Raw genomic sequence first — 18,434 nt, 5'->3', positions numbered from 1 at the left:
GGGCTGCAGAGCAGGAGCTGGGACAGATCTGCCTCCTCCTCCTCCTCCTCTGCCTCTCCCACCTGCAGCCTCACCAGCCTGCATCTTCCACAGGGCACCAAATGATGGGGTGTCCCTCAGGCAGCGCTTACCTGGGGCTGAGGTGACAGTCAGCTCCCCTGCACCAGTGTGGGGATGTGTCCCCTGCTCACAGGGGTCTGACACTGCCACAGCTCTATCCCTGGATCTTGGACAGCTTGGCAAGGAGGGGGCTGAGGGGCTGCCTGAGGAAATGTGTGTCCCCTGGACTGTAAGTAGCTGAAGCTGGGGCTGGGCCAGCTCAGGGTGTGCTGCTGGGAGCCAGGAGGAGCCTCTGGACTCCCCTTTCAGTGTGGGTTTTTCTTTTAATGTGGTAATTGTTCAGCCAACAGAGTATTAGACAGAGATTGTGAGCCTCTGGTGATGGGCTGTGGCAAATGGCCCACACTCTTGTGGAGGGCAAAGCTCAACCCTTGGCTTGATAGCAAGTGAGGAGCCTCCTCTCCCTGCTCAGCCTCATGAGTGTCACTTCAGCACTTGGATCCTGAGTGTGGATCAATCCTGGCCCTGGAGAAAGCCAGGCTCCATGGCTGCTCATGAAGACAGGAGAGAAGCTGTGCTGTGGCTTAGGTGACATCCCTGGAAAGCCCAGTGTAGGTGCATGTGGCAGCCCCCTGTTGGGGGCTCAGCTGGGAGCCCTGGCAGCCTCTTCCCCTTTCCCTCTGAGCTGCTGTGTGAGCAGGAAAAGCAAAATTTTGTGGGATTGTTGTGGATCTGCTGCTGAACCAGGCCCCAGAGCAAAAGCCTCTCCCAAAACCACCACTGGGGTCCCCAGGGAGGGCCCCAGCCCCAGAGAGAACTCATCAGGCAGGGAAAGCTTTCATTTCCTTTCTGTCTTTGCCTTCTCCAGGGCCAGGCTTGATTACTCCTTTCAGCAACACAAAGTGCTAGAGAGGCTCAGCAGCCAGAGATCAATTTTCTCTGCTCTTGGTGCAATGTGTCTGTGCAGGGGGAAGCGGCTTTTTCCCTTCCCTTCCCATTGTGCTGAGGCTTGGTGGGTGGCACCAGGGGCAGTGGCAGCTGCATTGCCAGAGGGAGGGTGGCAGGGAACGTGTGCCAGCCCTCACCTGGTGCTCTGCTGATGGAGGGTGTCAAAGCCTTTCACTCACTGCCATTGAAGAGCAAAGACATTGCTGGGAAAGAAATCCCAGCTTGTCTCAGACATCAGTACCACTCTGAGGCAGGGTGGGACTCACCACTGCTGCCTCTGCTCCTGCTGTGACATCCCCTCTCATTCACCACTTGCTAGTGGAGGATGACTTTCCTTCTAGGGAACATGCAAAAATTTGTCTCCACGGGAATAATATGCAAAGATCTCATGTTTAAGTGATTGGAACATAGTGGCAGCACAAGCTATGAAGTCTGAACACAGATTCAAGATGGTTCTCAATTATGCAGACAAGATAAGGAAAGACAAATTTAGAGAATTTCAGAATTTTAAGAGGATGGGAAAGAATTTGGCATGGGATTAAATATTGGGGAAAAGATTAGACCAGCAAAAAACAGAGGAGAAAAGCGTGAGGGGTGAGGCAGATGGACCAGAGCATGGAAAGCTGTCAGCTCACAGGACAAGGACTGTGGATAAGGACTAACCAAGGGATGTGCCCTAGCACTGTCCCCACAGCATCCCAAATCCACATTCCCACACTGGAGCTGTGGCACAAGGCAGAGGGAAGAGAATCCTCTCCCTGGCACTGGCATGGCTGGGCTCGCTCAGGGGCTGCTGGCAGTGAGGTGCCCATGGCTGTGGATCAGTGAGGCAGTGAGCCCTCGGTGTGAGGGCTGGCTCAGCCCATGCAGGGCTGTCTGTTGGTCCATCTCTGCAGGGATGGGAGGTGCCTGCCTGCTCCTGGAGGCTGGGAGGGAGCACCAGCCTGGCAGAGCCACAGTTTGCTTCCACCAGCCACTGGTTTGATCCTCTCCAGACTGTGCAAATTAGGAAACTCTTTGAAACACCGAAGTGTCACACTGCAATGCCAGGCAGCAGCCCTTTGCTTCTTTAAGCAGAAATACAGCTGGGGTTTGGATCACCAGCTTTTATCCACAAAATGCTCAAGCAAGTTCATAAACTGCAGAACAAAATACTAAAGACTGCAGGTAATTATGGCAGAGACCTCTGGAGTCCTCTCAGCACGAGGAGCCCCAGCAAAGCTGTCGATTGCTCCCGCTGCTTCTGATCCTGGCTGGCAAATATTAATTTTGGTTTTTTTCAAGTCGAGAAATTAACTGCTTTGTAACCCCATCTAATTTGAATACTCTAATTAAGCAGTTTCGGTGCTTTTCTCCTCCCAGGACTTTCCTTGGCCAAGCACTTTAACCCCTTGGTTCCCAGGCTCCTGGAGCAGTCAGCCTCTGAGGTCTGCTGGTTTGGCTCCTTTGGACAACGATGATGATGATGGATGCCACGTCATCCAGGCTACAGCTCTCCAGGGTGTTATGAAGACTCTTGCTGGTGTCTGGATTGTCTCCAAGCAGCCAGGTGTTCTCTCCAGGAGAGCTGACAGGCTCTGGTGCGGAGGACACACAGCTTTGTCCCATCGGCCTCCCTTGACAGGGAAGCTGATCAAGTGTCTCATAATGAGCTCGCCGTGCTCCTGCTCTGCAATGCTTTGTTGGCTGCTGGCAAAGGCAGCCTGGGGGGAAGCTGTGCCTGGCTCCCACTGCCCATGGCTCTGCCACTGCACTGCCATGGAAAGCCTTTCCCTGTGCCCTCAGGCTGAGCTCTGGAGGCAGCACATCCAAGATGTGCAGGGTGGCCATTTGGGGACAAGTGCCAGGCACGGGGACTCTCTGCTGGTGTGTTTGTGTGGCTGGGGAAAAGAGCTGGATGGGAAAGTGAGTGTCCTCAGCATGGGGAACAGGGCCATGCCAGGGAGATGGCCTGTGATATTCTGATTTGATATTCCATGACTCTAAATCAAGTGGGATGTGCCACCCTGCAGCATTTGGTGACAGTGGCAGTGCCCACCTGGGAAGAATCTCCCACAGGCCATGAGTGCTGCCAGAGCTCAGATATCGTGCATCCCGTGCACAATAAGGAAAGGGTCACCAGTATTCCTACAGAAATGTCCCCGTGTCACCCACCCAAGGCACTGAGGAGCCACGAGGACGAGGTGCTCAGTGTCTCAGTGACACTGCCTGTCCAGGGCTGGGGACAGCACGAGGCAGGGGTGCTCTGGTCTCAGGTCACTGCACAACCTGGCAGTGCCCGCCCGGGGACTCGGCACGCTTTAATGAGCTCAGAGCCTGCATGGAGGAATTAATGACTCAGAATAATACTTGTCACTTTTCTGGGAGGAAATTGTCAAGTGAAAAGCAATTTACTAAAAAAGGAGGGAGGAAAGAAATGGTTTTGCTTATTAATATCAACATCATATTAAAGTATTTTCTCAATACCCCATTTGGGTTGAATTTTACATTTTCTCTCACTTGTTCTCACCAATGGGAGTAAAGCAGGAGGTTTCACTCTAATTAATTGTTGTCTGCTTCATTTGGCCAGCAAATTTCATGAGCAAGGTTACACATTTCTGTAGCATTTGAATTTTAAATGCTGCAGGAATATGACAAAAAAAGGAAAACACGTAAAATTCTAAAAGCAAATGGAAACCTTTCTGTAAGACATCAGTTTAAAATTGCTTTATACTTACAAATCTTAAAAATATATGTTGTCTGAGTATTTACGTTCCCCCTCCTTTATTTTCATTTGGAGTTTAAAGCAACAGGTTTAGTTTATGTATTCACTGTTGCCTTTTTCAGCCTTAAGGAGCTGTATTTTCAGCTTTACTCTGCTGTTGGCTAGAAATTTAAAAACATATATATATATATATATGTACGTATGTATGTCTGTATATGTATTTCTCTGAAGAGGCTGTCCCATGTGTTGGTGATTTAACAAAGGCAAATCTGAGGACAGCCCTGCTCCCTCAGCTTTGCAGAAATTTGGGGAAGGTGGTACCCAAGGAGAGGGTGCTGTGCTGGCATCGTGTTGGGTGTGTGCAGGGCAGGCCACTCTGAGAGCCAGGAGGTGCAGCTCAGTGTGAGCCCAACAGACCCGGAGAGCAAAAGCTGGAGGCGCTTCCAGGCACTGCAGAAAGGATTACAGCAGCTTGGACTGTGAAGGGCAACGAGGAGAGAGCTCAGCTCGACTGTCTGGAGAAAATAGGAAGAGGAATGACCCGTGAAAGCACATTGCCAGCTTCACCAGCACGGCCTGCTCACGTGGAGCTGTGACTCATCACCACCCAGAGACCAAGAGACGCTGATCCTGCGGGCAGGAGGTGCAGCATCAGAGGGGACAACCAGGGGAGAGGGCTGGTGGGGAGCTGAGGGGCTGCAGGCACTGAGTGTGGCTGCCTGTGGTGCTGATCAGCTCCTGGCCAAGCTCTTCTAAATGGCTGCTGATCTGGTACCACGTCTGTGATCCAGAGAAGATGCTTCTCCCAGAAATCCCAATAGTTTCCTTGTTGTATCAATTATATTTCAGTGCAGCCCTACTTCTGCTTTGGAATTGGTAATTGCTTTGGAAAATGTCCTTTACCTCTTTTAAAGCACCATCATCCTTTTGTTGCAACTAAAGTAATGGCTAAAAGCTGAGGGATGGTAGAAATCAGAAATTTCTGAGAAAGGTCCTCAGGATTTGCCTCTGAGTCATCTCTATATTGGCAGGAAAAGCTGGCAAAAAGGAAAAGCATCTCTGCAGGTTCTGAAACAGCCCCAGAATTAGGAGACTAGGCCAGGTGGACACATTCAACCCCTAAGACACATTTCACTGGAACCTGACAGGGCTGAGATCAAAAGCTGTCATTGCATTTATGTGACTGGTGTAACACAACCTCCCTGAATGAGCTGCATGTGAGAGCAGTCCCCAGTGCTCCAGCAGCCATTTGAGCCCTGAGGAGCTGGTCCTACCCTGCAGCTTCCCTGCTGAACACCATAAGGCACAATAAGTGGATTAGCAAAACCTCTGGAAGAGGCAAAGAAGAAAGGATGCTGGGCCTTAAGCTGGTTTTGCATGTATTTACACAAATGACGTCCCCAGCTAGATGGTAACTGAGGTGAAAGCTGGGCTAGCCCTGCTGCCCTGGCTCAGCAGCTGCTGCAGCCCTCCTGGCAGAGGAGAGCCTGGTTTGCAGCTCGAGCAGACACAGGCAGACAGAGCAGATCGATGATGGCAGCAGGGACAGCCCACAAGAGGTGGTGGCAGGCACACAGCACCCACACTGTGCCTGCAGTGGGGAGGCTTTGGCTGCTGGGGGGTGCTGCAGTCCCACCCTGGCATCCACAGGACACGTTCCAGACTCCTCACTCCATCCATGACTTGGAGAGGCTCCTTTGTCACCTCACAGGGTTCTGCTCCCAGTCCCACTTCCCTGCTGGGCACAGCACCGGGCAGGATTCATCTCTCACATTGGTGAGATGGGATTGCAATTATTCCTGGCCCTTGCTTGTGCCATCTGTCTGTTCCCTGAACATCCCTGCAGGATCTGTGTCTTAGCAGGTTAATTTAATAAGAGCCTGCTTTATTGTTGCTGGCTGCAGGCACAGCACAGAGCAGCTGAGTCCATCAACAGCACAGAGCTGCTCTGGCAGCAATCGAGCCCTGCCCGGATGCTCATTTGGGAAGGTTGTTCTGCTGAGAAAGGGCAAACCCTCCTGGGGCAGCAGCAAGGGCTGAGCCCTGCTCCTTTCTCCTTGGCAGGAGCTGTGGAGAAAGTGGCAGCAGAGATTAAATCAGGCCTTTGACCCGGGATGTGCCACACCTCAGGGGAGGGGATGGTGATAGTGAGGGAGTGGCAGAGGTGGTGTTGGCAGGAGGTGCCCGGCGTGGCTGGCTCAGGGCTTGGCCATTTATGGCAGAAGCAGCTCTTCCCATGCAGACTTTCAAAACCTTTTACATCACCAGCTATTTTTGTGGCTCGGGATATGTGGTAGGGCACAAGGTGGTGAAAGAACTGTGCAAACTGTTTAATGAAGGGAATGACTTGTCTTAAGGATAACAAACAACCTGGTGCACTTTGGGATCGGCCCTTTTTTTCAGCTATAGGCATCTGTGCCCAGGTATAAAGTCATGTGAGTTGGGAAATAAATCTTGGCAATCCAAATCAATACTGGAGGAGGGAAAAAAAATCCATTTTCCCAATCCTGTGTCCACCTGCTTGGACTTCCCCTCAGCCCACGAGTGAGGCATTGCTGGTTAAAGTCAATTGCACAAAAATATATTTGGCTTTTCTCCCACTGTGCTCTTTGCCCCTTCCTCTCCCGCAGCCATTCCTCCACCCATCACAAACATAATGGACCAGCAGTGCCACAAAGACGTGCACATAATGAACCTAAGTGACCGTGTAATCTTATTATTGTCACCCTCATCCTCCCTTGCCCCTTCTCTCCCTCCCCCCATTTGTCACTGTCGCCGATTGTGTCATGGTTAAAATTAGATGGGAAGCTCCTCTGGGAGCAACTGCGGCTTTCCTTTATCCCCAGCACCCTGAGTGCATTAAGGTACTTTGCAACAACTCGTGATTTCTAATGGGGTTAAAGTAGGAGGCAGCCTGTTTTAATGCTCACCTTTTTGCATTTTCGAGCTGATTCACCAGCCACATGAAAATCTTCCATCCAGGCACGTCTGCCTCCTGCCAGCAATTCACTTGACAACAATTCTGGAGGCAACAGTGAAGGAAGGAGAGGGCTTTTTACTTACATGTAATAAAGAAGAGTGAATCAAATTTGGTGTAACTTAAGTAAGATTTGTTCTGGAGGATAAAAATACTCATTGACCTTTTCCCATAATGGACATGTTCTCTTTATGGAAAGAAAGTGAAAAAAATAAAGCTGTTTGTGAAAACAGCCACAAGCAGAGTCACGTCCTCAGTACCTTTTGGATGGTTTTAGCCTTGACCAGGCACCTCTCCATGGCTGCTGGAAGCCCGGGATGGACACACCGCGGCAGCTGTGTCTGCCCTGGACTTGCAATCAAACAGGTGATGCAACGGGCATAGGGACAAATCCAGCACCTCACACGTGCCTGCTGAAATTCTGCAGTCCGCAGGCAACAGCAGAAACAAACGTGGTTATATTGGAGGGGACCTTCTCTACGGGTGGGAATCATCGAGTTGGATCTGAAGCGACGGGAGGATTTTTATTTTAGAGAGAAAACAGACGTTGATTCTTTTTAGTTGCTTCCTCTTAACAAGAGGGAGTTTCGCTGGCGGGGAAGCGGGGATGGCTCTGGTGCCGTGCTGACACCTGCTGTCAGCACTGCCGTGGGACTCCGAGCCCAGCCCAGCCCAGCCCAGCTCCCCGAGCCCAGCCCGGCCCAGCCGGGAATCTCCGGCCGTTTCTGGGGGGATTTTCACGGAACGGGGAAAAGCGTGGGGCAGCCGGGCAGGGAGGCTTGGGCAGCTGTGGGAGTGTAAAGGCACAGGAGGAATCTTGCAGATAGAGGTAACAACTTTCACAGAATCCCGGCGTGGTTCGGGTTGGGAAGGACCTTGAAGGCGATCTGGTTTCAGCCCTGCCATGGATGGCCTTGGACGCTCCAGGGATTGGGGCAGCTTCTCTGCACAGCCTGTGCTAGGGCCTCACCACCCCGACAGTAAAGATTTTGTTCCTAATATGGAATCTAAACCTGCACTCTCAGTCTAAGCCCATTCATTCCCCCTTTCCTGTCACTACATGTATTTGTGAACAGCCCCTCTCTGTCTATCCTGTAAATTCCCTTCAGGCACTGGAAGGGGCAATTAGGTCACACCGAAGCTTTCTCATCTCCAGGCTGAACAATGCAAATTCTCCCAGCCTTTCCTCATATTGGAGGTGCCCTATTCCTGTGATGAACTTGGTGACCCTCTTTGTCCCCAGCCCAGCGGGCTGCCAGGGATGAAGAACCGCGAAGCCGGTGTCCCACTCCGGACACCCGCCAGTGTCACAGCCCAGGACCCCTCCCCCGCAGGTCTCTTCCCGCAGGGGGCTGAGAGGAGTTTGTTATGGAGTTTGTTCAAGTTCGTTCAAGTTACCGAGTGCCGAGCAGGAGCTCGTGGAGGGACAACGCGGCGCTCACAGAGCCGCCCTCTGAGGGGCTGCGGCCGCCATAACAGAGCTGCCATGTTGAGGGGCCGGGCAGGGACCGTGCCTCGGTGCCTCACCCAAATCCGTCCCCCGCCACAGCGCGGGTGCCTCGGTGCCACACTCAAACCTGTCCCCCACCACAGCACGGGTGCCTCGGTGCCACACTCAAACCTGCCCCCCCGGGCGCAGCTGGGCCAGGCCGTGACGCAGCACGCCGGAAGTGAGCGGTGACGACGGGGCGGGGCCGCCTCCGGTGCCTCAGCAAAACCCTTCCGGGTGGGGGTGGCCCTGGCGGGCGGGTCCCGCGGCCGAGGCGGCGATGGCGGGAGCGCGGCGGTGAAGGAGCGCAGCGGGGCCGGGGCCGCGCCGGGCGCTGACGGGGATCTCGCTCCCCCCAGGACGGCGCGGGAGCAGTGGGGCCTCGCCCTTCACCTGAGGCGGGCCGGGGCTATGCGAGGGCCGCGGTGCCGCCTGCCCTAGGCCCGGGCCCGGCGGGGAGCGGCGAGCGGGGCCCGATGCGGGAGTACAAGGTGGTGGTGCTGGGCAGCGGGGGGGTGGGGAAGTCCGCCCTGACGGTGCAGTTCGTCACCGGGACCTTCATCGAGAAGTACGACCCCACCATTGAGGACTTCTACCGCAAGGAGATCGAGGTGGACTCGTCCCCCTCGGTGCTGGAGATCCTGGACACGGCGGGCACCGAGCAGTTCGCCTCCATGCGCGACCTCTACATCAAGAACGGGCAGGGATTCATCCTCGTCTACAGCCTGGTGAACCAGCAGTCCTTCCAGGTAACCTCGCCCGGGCTCCCGTCCTCGGCCGGGGCCGGCCCTGCCCCGGGGAAGGCGCTGGGCCGAGGAGGAAGTTTTAGGGGTAGCCACGTGTGCGTGGAAAGCGCTTTTTCTGCCCAGGGCCAAAAGTGTAAATGCCCGGCTTGGAAGCGCGTTTACCAGCCCTGCTTCCTGATGGAAAACTGCTTGCTTTGCAGGTACTTATCAGGGTGCCACCATTGTTAAATCCCACGCAGAGCTGGAGAACAATGACTAGCTCCCACTTCCCCAACAGAAATCTCTTGGCAATCCCCCTTTGTGAAGAAATCACTCGATATTAAACCCGAGACTTCCCCTTCCAACCCCCTCTCCTTCCTAAAAGGCATGTTTCTGCAGTTGCTCTTAAAGAGAGTCTCATTGTTCTGCAGTTGTGACTTGTTAAGTGAGCTGCTATTTTCCGCTCCCTGCCCCCAAAATATATTCCTGTCCAGCACGAGCTCCATGCTCTCACAGCGTAGGTGGAGTACTGGAGAGGAGAGCTAGCTATACACGATCATTTGTGGATCTGGATTTGATTTCTACTATTAAAACTCTCCAAAAAAAAAAAAAAAAAGGAAATGTCTCAGCTAGTAGTGGTCTAAGCTGCCTGTAGAAGCGGGGCTTTGTTTTTGGGCAATAAGTGAGTATAGCAGCGCTCCGTGCAGCGCGGGGATTTGCAGCTCCTGCCTTGGCTGGGCTGCTGAGCTGGGTGTGTTCCAGCTGCTTGGCAAGACCTTGCACACCCCCACTGTTTGCTTCTGCTGAAGGCTAAACCTTATCTCAGCAGAGGCCTCGAAACAACCCTGTGCAAGCTGAAGGCACGCTTATCTTTGGAAAACAACAGCAGTGGCATTGGGATGCTTCTGCTCTCATTTTCACGGATTTTTGGGTTCCAGCGAGCCCTCATTATTTGAGGAATGGATGTGCAGTAATCCACCTTGTTAATATTTAATTATTCCCGTCTGTCTGTAGTGTTTGCTCTGAAGGCTGTAGGTGTAAACCTCTCTGCAGTTCTTTGCACAGTGGTAACTTCAAACGCTGGGATTGCTTTGTCTCAGAACTATGCAAGAATTTGTAGTACTGATAGCAACTTAAAACACTCAGGGGGCAGAGGAGGCTGACTCAGACTTTCAAGTGTAAACGCCCCGTGTCGGCTCAGGCTTGAATAAATGCATCTCTAGGTAATAAAATCTCTTTACAACATCTAATTTGGTTACTTACATGTGGTTAAATGTGTTCACAATGAATTATTCTAAGCATTCCAGGACTGAGAAGGCTTTATTTAAATTGATGGCTTTCTCAAGCTGTAAACTAAGCGCAAACTTCCTAAATGGTTGTGTAATGGCATGCCCCTGCTAGGGTTACAGGTCCTTAGACTTGAGACAACTTCTTCAGAAAAATGAAACCTGCCTTCAGAGCAGCAGTGCCGTGTCCTGCTCTGGCTGAGACTGAGAGCACAGCAGTCACTTTCTGTTTGTTAAGGCATGTAAATTCTCTGAAGTGTGCATGCTTTTATAGAAAAGAAGAAGTAACTTAGTGGTAGGTAGTAAATTTTCTCTGAATTCTAGATTTGCGTGCCTATGAGTTTAAAAAGTCTTCTGATGTATTTTTAACGTTCAGCTGCCCGTGAGGGTTATTAAATGTGTTCTGTGTAGCAGTTCCATGTATCCCTTGCATGTACTAACCAGCTGGATTGTCTGACCAGGACATCAAGCCCATGAGGGACCAGATTGTCCGGGTGAAGAGATACGAGAAAGTTCCTCTGATCCTGGTGGGGAATAAAGTGGATCTGGAGTCGGAGAGGGAAGTCCCGTCTGCAGAAGGCAGAGCCCTGGCTCAGGAGTGGGGCTGTCCCTTCATGGAGACGTCAGCCAAGAGCAAAACGATGGTGGATGAACTGTTTGCTGAGATCGTCAGGCAAATGAACTATGCCTCCCTGCCTGAAAAACAAGATCAATGTTGTACAACTTGCATCGTCCAGTGAGAGAGATTATGAAAAACCTCAACCATGGCCATACAGAGCAGGTTGGTGGAATAGTCATAACTAACTGAGGTGCCTAAACGTGGTGTTTCAGTAAGAGATAAAGGGACAGGGAGTCTGAAGTGAGGCAGCCTTCCTCCAAAAGAGATGGGAACTTGTGCATATGGTTGAGTCAAATGGACTTCTTGTGTTACCTCAGCAGGGTTAGTCAGGGAATGCTGCATTTGCTTGCAGTAATTTTACAATGACACAAAGTGACTGATCTCATCTGCACCTATTTTGACTGTCAGTGCTGTATTTGATGCTGTGTTATTCTGCATAAGTGCTTTGTGATGTTGCAGTGGGTTTGTTCTTGTAGCTGGTATCTGAATTATTTTCTAGTAATGGGAGTTACCTTGGAGTTCAATGGGATTATTGTGACCAAGTTTCCCAGTAGTTTTGCTGAGAAGACTTTGAGCTTGTTTTAAAGAAATAAAGTTCTGTAGTACAGAAACTGACAGTACCTTCTGCCTTATCAGTGGGATAAGTTTCTCTTGCAAGAGAACCACCCTGAGTGGTGAGAAGTGGCTCAAAGCCCACATGTAATAGTCAAGGGCGTGCACCAAGTGCTCTTCATCTCAAATCTCCAGAGCAGAGAGCACACTGTAAAATGGCTTCCCAATGCACAACTCCTTTCCCAGTGACTCACAAGAGGTGTGATGAGAGTCCAGTGTTCAGAGGGCTCTCTGTAAGCCTTCCCCTGTGTCAGGTGTTGGTTTAAATTTTCATTTTTTTCCCTCCAGGACAGCTGCCTTTGGCCTTTCACATGTTTGGTCTTTTTCATCACCTTTTTCCTCCTCACTTTGCACAGGTCTGTCCCTCCCCAGTGTGCATTCCCATGGGGCGATTCTGAACCCTCCCCACTCCTGTTTCCCCTGTAGCTGTTGCAGGTCTTGTTTCACCTCTGGCTCAGATCCATGTGCCTGCAAAGCACCCTTGGTGTGCTCTGGGTGCAGCCAGCTGGGCCCTCAGACCTGCAGTTGTCTGTTGGACCTTCACAAACAACTCGTGATCTCTGAGAGCAAGTGCAGGAATGAGGGAGGATGTGGAAACTCAGGGGAAGGAACTGCCCCTCCTGACAGCTGCACTGCTGGAGGCTCACTCCACTGCCATGGTAGTAACTTGCTTAACTCAAAGGAGCTTTTTGTGTCTGAGTGACAAGAGGGGAAAATAGGTTATTACTGGAAGCTTTGGACCATGTATCCTCTTTAATCTTGAGTGCAAGGTCAGAGTGAAGTCTCAAAGCTTCTCTTTGAGATTGTTATCAAGTGCTTTGTAAATATCAAATTTTAGGTGCTCCTGGCCCTAGCACTGTCATGCTACAGATAATACATGATGTTTTTATCTCCAGTTCTGTGAAATTAGGAAGGGCGGCTGTCACTGTGTAAGAGGTGTGAGTTTGAGATTTGCTTGTTGAAAGGTGAGTGAGCTTGTTTTGGAGCAGAGGAAAATACAAATAAAGTCTTTCATTGTACATTAATCACAGAGTCCATGGAGTTCTAGGAAGAAATTAATCTAAGAAATTACTGCCTTTTTTTAAAATTGAGTGCTGCAGGGGTAATATCCTGAATTGTGTATAGTAATGCAATGTTGCAGCTATTTCTAAGGCAGCTTCACAAACAAGATTATGTGGACTAGAAGTATCATACCAAAGGATATGGCAATCCCCTGGGTTACTAATGGTTTTTTCTTTGCAGGTTACTGTCTTAAACTCTGACAAATTCAGGCCTTTCATCCTTGAAATTTAGAGTTCTGGAATTGATTGCTTCTTAGGAAGGCTTTGTAACTTGTCTGTTTCTGGATTTAGCACTAAGCACATTTAATCTTAAAGGTGAAATGGAATAAGGGGCAGGGCCACATGTTATTCCTTTGAATGATAACTTTTACCTAGATTTGGTGGCTTCCTAAACATGTTCTTCCTTCAGAAGAAACATCTGTATTCTTACGTCTTTGTGAGGTCTTGAGACAGGGGATCTAAGCTTTTGTGATAGAGATTTCCTCTCCTTCCTTTTGCCTGGCTTGGACAATCACCCCAAGCCTTTAGCAGCAAACTGCTTCCTTGCTTCTGGGGGCTGCTGTCTCTGCCTGGTGTAGTCTCATCACCTGTGCCAAACAAGTCTTTCCTTCCTGATCCATTTCCTCTTCACTCCAGTTCTCACCACGTCTGGAACTTTTATTACTCATTCTGGATTTTCACAGGCTTCATGCTCTGTATATTTCATTTCAGGCTAACACTTTTGGGGTACTTTCCTTTCCTGGCTCCCACTCTATCCTTGTTCTTTGAGTAGATGTAGGATCTCATTAACTTTATCATAAGCCTTTGCTGCTTGATAATTTCTGTCTGATGTGCTCTGGTAGGAGAGGTGCTGATGATGTCTGGTGATAGCTCTAATCAGCTTTGTAATCCTGCTTATCTGTGATCCAGAAAACAATTGCTACCTGTCAGACCTCTGCTTTAGGAGTGACCCCTCCTAGGTAAATTGCAACTGAGGTAGAACCACCTGTCTGAAAGAAAATCTGTGGGTTTCAACTACAGCTGTGTCCTGGGATCATCATCATCATCTCTGAGTTCTGCAACCTGGCTGTGTCCAGGAGGAGTTTTGGGTGTGTCAGCTCACAGAGCAGTACATACAAGAGTTTGTGTTCCTGCAGTTCTGGTGCCAGGAGGGCACCAGAGGGCTGGGCTGGGTTTATTTTCTGAGCCTAGCTTTGCCTGAGGCTGTTCCAGTGTCAGTTTTAACTCTCAGGTACCACTCACCCTGAGCCCTTTGTGGTGCTGATACTTCTGCCTGTCTGTCAGCTGTGATGTGTAGGTTCTTTCATGACACTTTTGAGAAACACTTGCTAAACTGTTGTTCCAGTCAGCTGCCTTGGCTGAGATGGAGGATGGAACATAACTGCCTAGTCAGGATAACCCTTAGTTCCTTTTAAAAATGTGTGTTATTCTCACATCCTGTTTCCCACCTCCTCTTTTGTGTTTCTGCAGTGGTCTTCTGTGGTTTTGCTCTTGTATTCAGAGATGGGAGAATTCCAGAACCTGCTTTGTGTTCCTTGCTCCTTGAGTTTTCAGTATAACACTGTTTTGTATTTTGAGTCTTCTGTGAAGTATGGTACCTGGTAGAGTGCTTGTGCACTGAAGTCTTTCTGATACTAATAGGATTGGTAACACCTTAAAGGTTGGGATGAAAGACTGATTCTGGTTTCTGTCCCCTGTGTTCATGAGTAACTGGTATGAGCAAGGCTGAAGGAAGAGGAATACTCTTGGAACAAAAACTGAAATTGTACTCTGTTCTGGTCTGTGTGGCTGTGCACAGACACATTTATGATACTATATTGTCTAACTTCCCCTTCTCTCCTGCCTGCTCACAGAATAGAGAGTGGTATAAAATATCACAGGCAAATGAAGCCAGATGAGGTATCCTGTAGTGTTAATTTTAGTAATTAAACACAAATGGAAAGGTGACAAATCTGAACTGGGATGTCCCTAACCTGCAAATGCAGGGATGCTGAAGGGCATGTGGATGAAAACACCATTCATTCATTTTTCTGTTCTTACTATTCCCAGCAATTCTTTGCTGGGTTTAGATGAAGTTTTTGGGGTGGATCTAACTCTGATAGGATGAGGAGCTACACTGTAAATGATTTGCCTCTTCTGTGCTCTAAGCAAAGATAAAAAAATCTATTAGGCAGGTCTAATCCATCCCCATTAGAAACTAAAGGTTGGTTTGCTGCTTCTGACACTGCAGGGACTCTGTCTGAAACTTGTGCACCAGCAACAGTGTGTGGGGTGGGAGTGATCTCCCAGATTGAGAGAGAATTGCTGTTAGTTGGAAAACTACAAACCAGCAAGAAAAACCTGACTGTTGGCTCCTGTCAGGGCAGCAGTGCTGCTCCTGAGTGCTGACCAGTTGTTAGGCAAGAAGGGGAGCCCTGGCCATGTCAGAGCACTCTGAGGTGGCAGGCTGTTAGCTGAGAGCAAACCAACAGCTGGAAAGAAATGGTGCAGTAGGAAACACAAGGTCCTGACTCATTTGGAGAAATTGAAGAATTGAGAAGTCTCTTCAAAATCCCTGAAAAGTCATAGATCACAAAGCTAGAGTGAAGTACATGCACATGCATATGACAGGTTTCTACAGACTTTAAGCTTCACCTGAGACTTCTAGGATATCTCTGCATATAAATCCTGGGAGTTACAAGCAAGTTATCTAAAATGCAAAGATGGTTTGATCACATTGATAACATGTTGGTGTACTTGATTGAGGATGGTGGTGTACAGCTCTGTCCCTGCTGAGGCTGTCTGAATGCTAAGGGGCTTTTTTTGGAGTCATTTAGAGGGTCTGATTGCTGAGAACACAGGTGTCAAAACTGACTTAGCTGGCTCATCTGCCTGTTCCCAGAACTTGTGCTAAGGCCCTTGCTGTGTGTTAGTGGGTATTACACATACACTGGGTCCTGCATTGGTGCATCTGTACACAAGAACTTAAATTTCCTGGCTTTTTCAGATCTTTAGGTGCAATTTCCTATCCCAGAGCAGCAGCTGTTAGAGAGTGAATAGCAATAGGTTGTTGCCTGCTTGCCTCTTGTATTACCAGAGTTAGTGGAGCATTTGGGAATGCTGCTGTGGAAAACAGTGCTTTGGAGCTCAGGATGGAAACTGGCCATTCCAGGCTGGGGAGGAGCCCTGTTCACTTTGGATATGTATTGAATCTGGCTTTCATTAGGTTTTTTTTTGTTTGTTTAAATTGCAGATAAAACTCAGAGGAAACTTGCACAGATGCTGCTTTGGAGAACTTTCAGCCCAGGTTGCAGAGCTGAGCCTTGGTAAACCTGTCTCTATTACAGCACATTGCCATACATCTAAGTGCATAAGGTTGGTGGCCTCCAGGATCCACACACCTTAATCAGAATGCTTAGCATGTTTACCATAAGTTTTAAAATCTGTTCTTTATCTATCAGTCCTTTTATAGCTTTCTAAGTTCATATAATGGCTAATATGCAAGAGTTCATTTTTAATATTTTAATTGATTTCTTTAATCAATTCTGAATTTGTATTTATTAAATACTTAAACTCAGTATTACCTACTCAATGCCTTTTAAAAGAAGAGAGTTTTAATGGAGAATAAGTTGAGCCTTAAACAAATGGTTACTTCTGTATATTACCTCGCATCAGTGCTTATTTCTATTTGCAAGGTTTTCTCCTACAATGTAGTTGGTCATTCTTTGAAACTTTTTGTTTACGTGTGACAGTGTCATGGAAAGATACTGAAGGCACCCTGTATGGATGTAGTATCCCTTTTCTTGGCAAATGCAGCTGTGACAATGTGTTTGGAACTGGTGTGGTTTGACAGTAGGGATTACTTGGAATGGCATAGAAAGTCTCCAGCTGATGTTTCTGGCAATCTCGGGTTTCTTAATTGAAAATGACAATTGTAGCATTGAAAAACAGCAGCACACTTTTCCTTCTACTGAGTTTCTAAACTTGTTTGTTTACAAATTGCTTCTCTATGCCTTTGAAAAGGGATAATGTATCCTTCAAAATGGGCTCTATGCCTACTCTGTCAGCTCAGCTTTGCCTGGCACAGTAAGAGACATCTAGTAGACCTCTGCATATGTAAATCTAATGCAAATAAGATCACTTTACATTTTATAGTTTCTAATATTTGTCTTTCTGAATAATATTTTAAAGCAATATTTGTTAAAATTTTTCTTGCACTGTCACAAATTGCTTTTTAGTTTGGTTTTTTTTCCCCAATAAACAAGTTTAATATTAGAGACAAGTTGGTGTAACAAGGGGAAAAGCACCAGGTTTCAGTGATACTAACTGCAAGCGTGCTTTAAACAGCCATTGCCTTCCTTATTGTTTACCTGATCAACATTTTCTCTGAATACTTGAAAATTTTAACAATAACACAGGTATAAAGAGCAGAATGAAAATGTACAAAGAACAGACGAAATCTTTTTGTTCACCTCTATTAACGTGTTGCATACATGAGAGCTTTTTCTAGCAGTGGTTTAAAATGTGTAATTTTTTTTTGCAGAAATTTAATAACTGCAGCTCACCTACTGCACCAAAGTTCTAGGTTTTTAGGAGCCCAGCTTTAGTCATTTGAACATGCTTCTAGAAATGTACATTCTTTCCCTGTAATAGTTAAATATCTATGAGAAAAGCTCCAGTAAAAGCAGTGATGGATATATGAGGTTAAGCAGTTGAAAACTCACAAATTGTATTGTGGATGATGGCATTTAAAACAATAAAAGATCACCGGTACAGTATCTCAATATTAATGTGTTTTATTGGTAATAATGCAGGCTGACTTGACAATATTAGCAGAAATAAAGATTGTGTCTACATTCAGTGTTGAATTTTAATCCTGGAAAGAAGAGGACAGGATTTCTGCCTGGTTATTAAAACACCTGAGTCTTTTTCTGTGGGGTTACTTGAAATTTTTTTTTCCTTTTTGTACAAACTTTATAAACAGGCTGAGGCTAATACTTAGGTTTGCACTTTAATATCAGAATTAAACCAAACCTTGTATTCAAGCTAGACTTTTTTTTAAGTGATGGTTGTTGATCATTTTGGTAGGTTGTAAGGAAGTAATAGGATATGGAAGTAATTCATAAAGATCCTAGTTTTCCTTTGTCTAAGAAGGAAAAAGTTGGTTGATATTGATCAGTGGTTCATTCCTATGGGTAGTTTTCAAAGCAGTGTTCATTTTCATTGACCTCAGCAAAAAAAGAAAAAAAGAAAAAAAAAACCACAAAAAGACAAACAAATGAAAAAAAACCTTAAACTTGAACTAGCTTAGAGTGACAGGACTGGGAAAATGAGAGATGGTTTCTTCAGCACACTTTGGGGGGAAAAAGGGACCAAAAGTTTATTTAGGCTTCCTCAATAGTTTGCATGTGAAGTTGCTTATTAGAGTAAGAGGCTAATAATAAATGCAATATGTATTGTCTTTACTATGGCATCTGTTTAGGAGTTGTTCAAATCACTGCAGTAGGGCTCTACAAATAAAAATGTAACCTAACATCTTGTATCTAATGTACTGTATCTTTATCAGTGATAGGTGAAATCTGGAATAACAAGTGCAAAAATGGAACAATTACCTATAATGCTTTGTAAAAAGTTTTTTCCAGTAGAATTCATTCTTGTCATTTTGTAAGACAACCCTACAGTCCACCTGTTTGTAACTTTTTTAATAAAATAGATACCTGTATTACCAAACTGGGGTGAGTAGTCTGTGTTCAGTTTCTTTTGGGGTGGGCTGAACTGACAAGCTGCTGCTGCTGCTTTTTATTTTGTGGGTTGTTTTTGAGGTCCTGGTTTTATTCTAAATGCAGTAACCACATCTGAATTGTCTTGAGTGAGTCCTGGTGTGGGGGAGCAGGGTGTACATCTGTGCCCCAGCTGGGTGTAAAGCTCAGAGGGGAGAGAAGGGGAGCAAGGGCTGTGCATCATCTTCCTGTGC

General features: G+C 47.7%; 1 protein-coding gene across 1 annotated transcript; it reads left to right on the top strand.

Moving 5' to 3' along the window:
- The first annotated feature begins 8,654 nt into the window (after positions 1-8,654).
- Positions 8,655-18,190, top strand: RAP2C (RAP2C, member of RAS oncogene family). Its single transcript, XM_058813915.1, has 3 exons — positions 8,655-8,927; positions 10,651-10,970; positions 15,714-18,190. The coding sequence occupies exons 1-2, from the start codon at positions 8,655-8,657 to the stop codon at positions 10,927-10,929; spliced, it is 552 nt and encodes a 183-aa protein (XP_058669898.1). The 3' UTR covers positions 10,930-10,970; positions 15,714-18,190.
- The last annotated feature ends 244 nt before the right edge of the window (positions 18,191-18,434 follow it).

Source organism: Ammospiza caudacuta, chromosome 14 (assembly GCF_027887145.1).
Source record: "Ammospiza caudacuta isolate bAmmCau1 chromosome 14, bAmmCau1.pri, whole genome shotgun sequence".
Classification (NCBI taxonomy): domain Eukaryota; kingdom Metazoa; phylum Chordata; class Aves; order Passeriformes; family Passerellidae; genus Ammospiza; species Ammospiza caudacuta.
The sequence above is the reverse complement of the archived record's forward strand: the minus strand, read 5'-3'. Positions and strand labels throughout refer to the sequence as shown.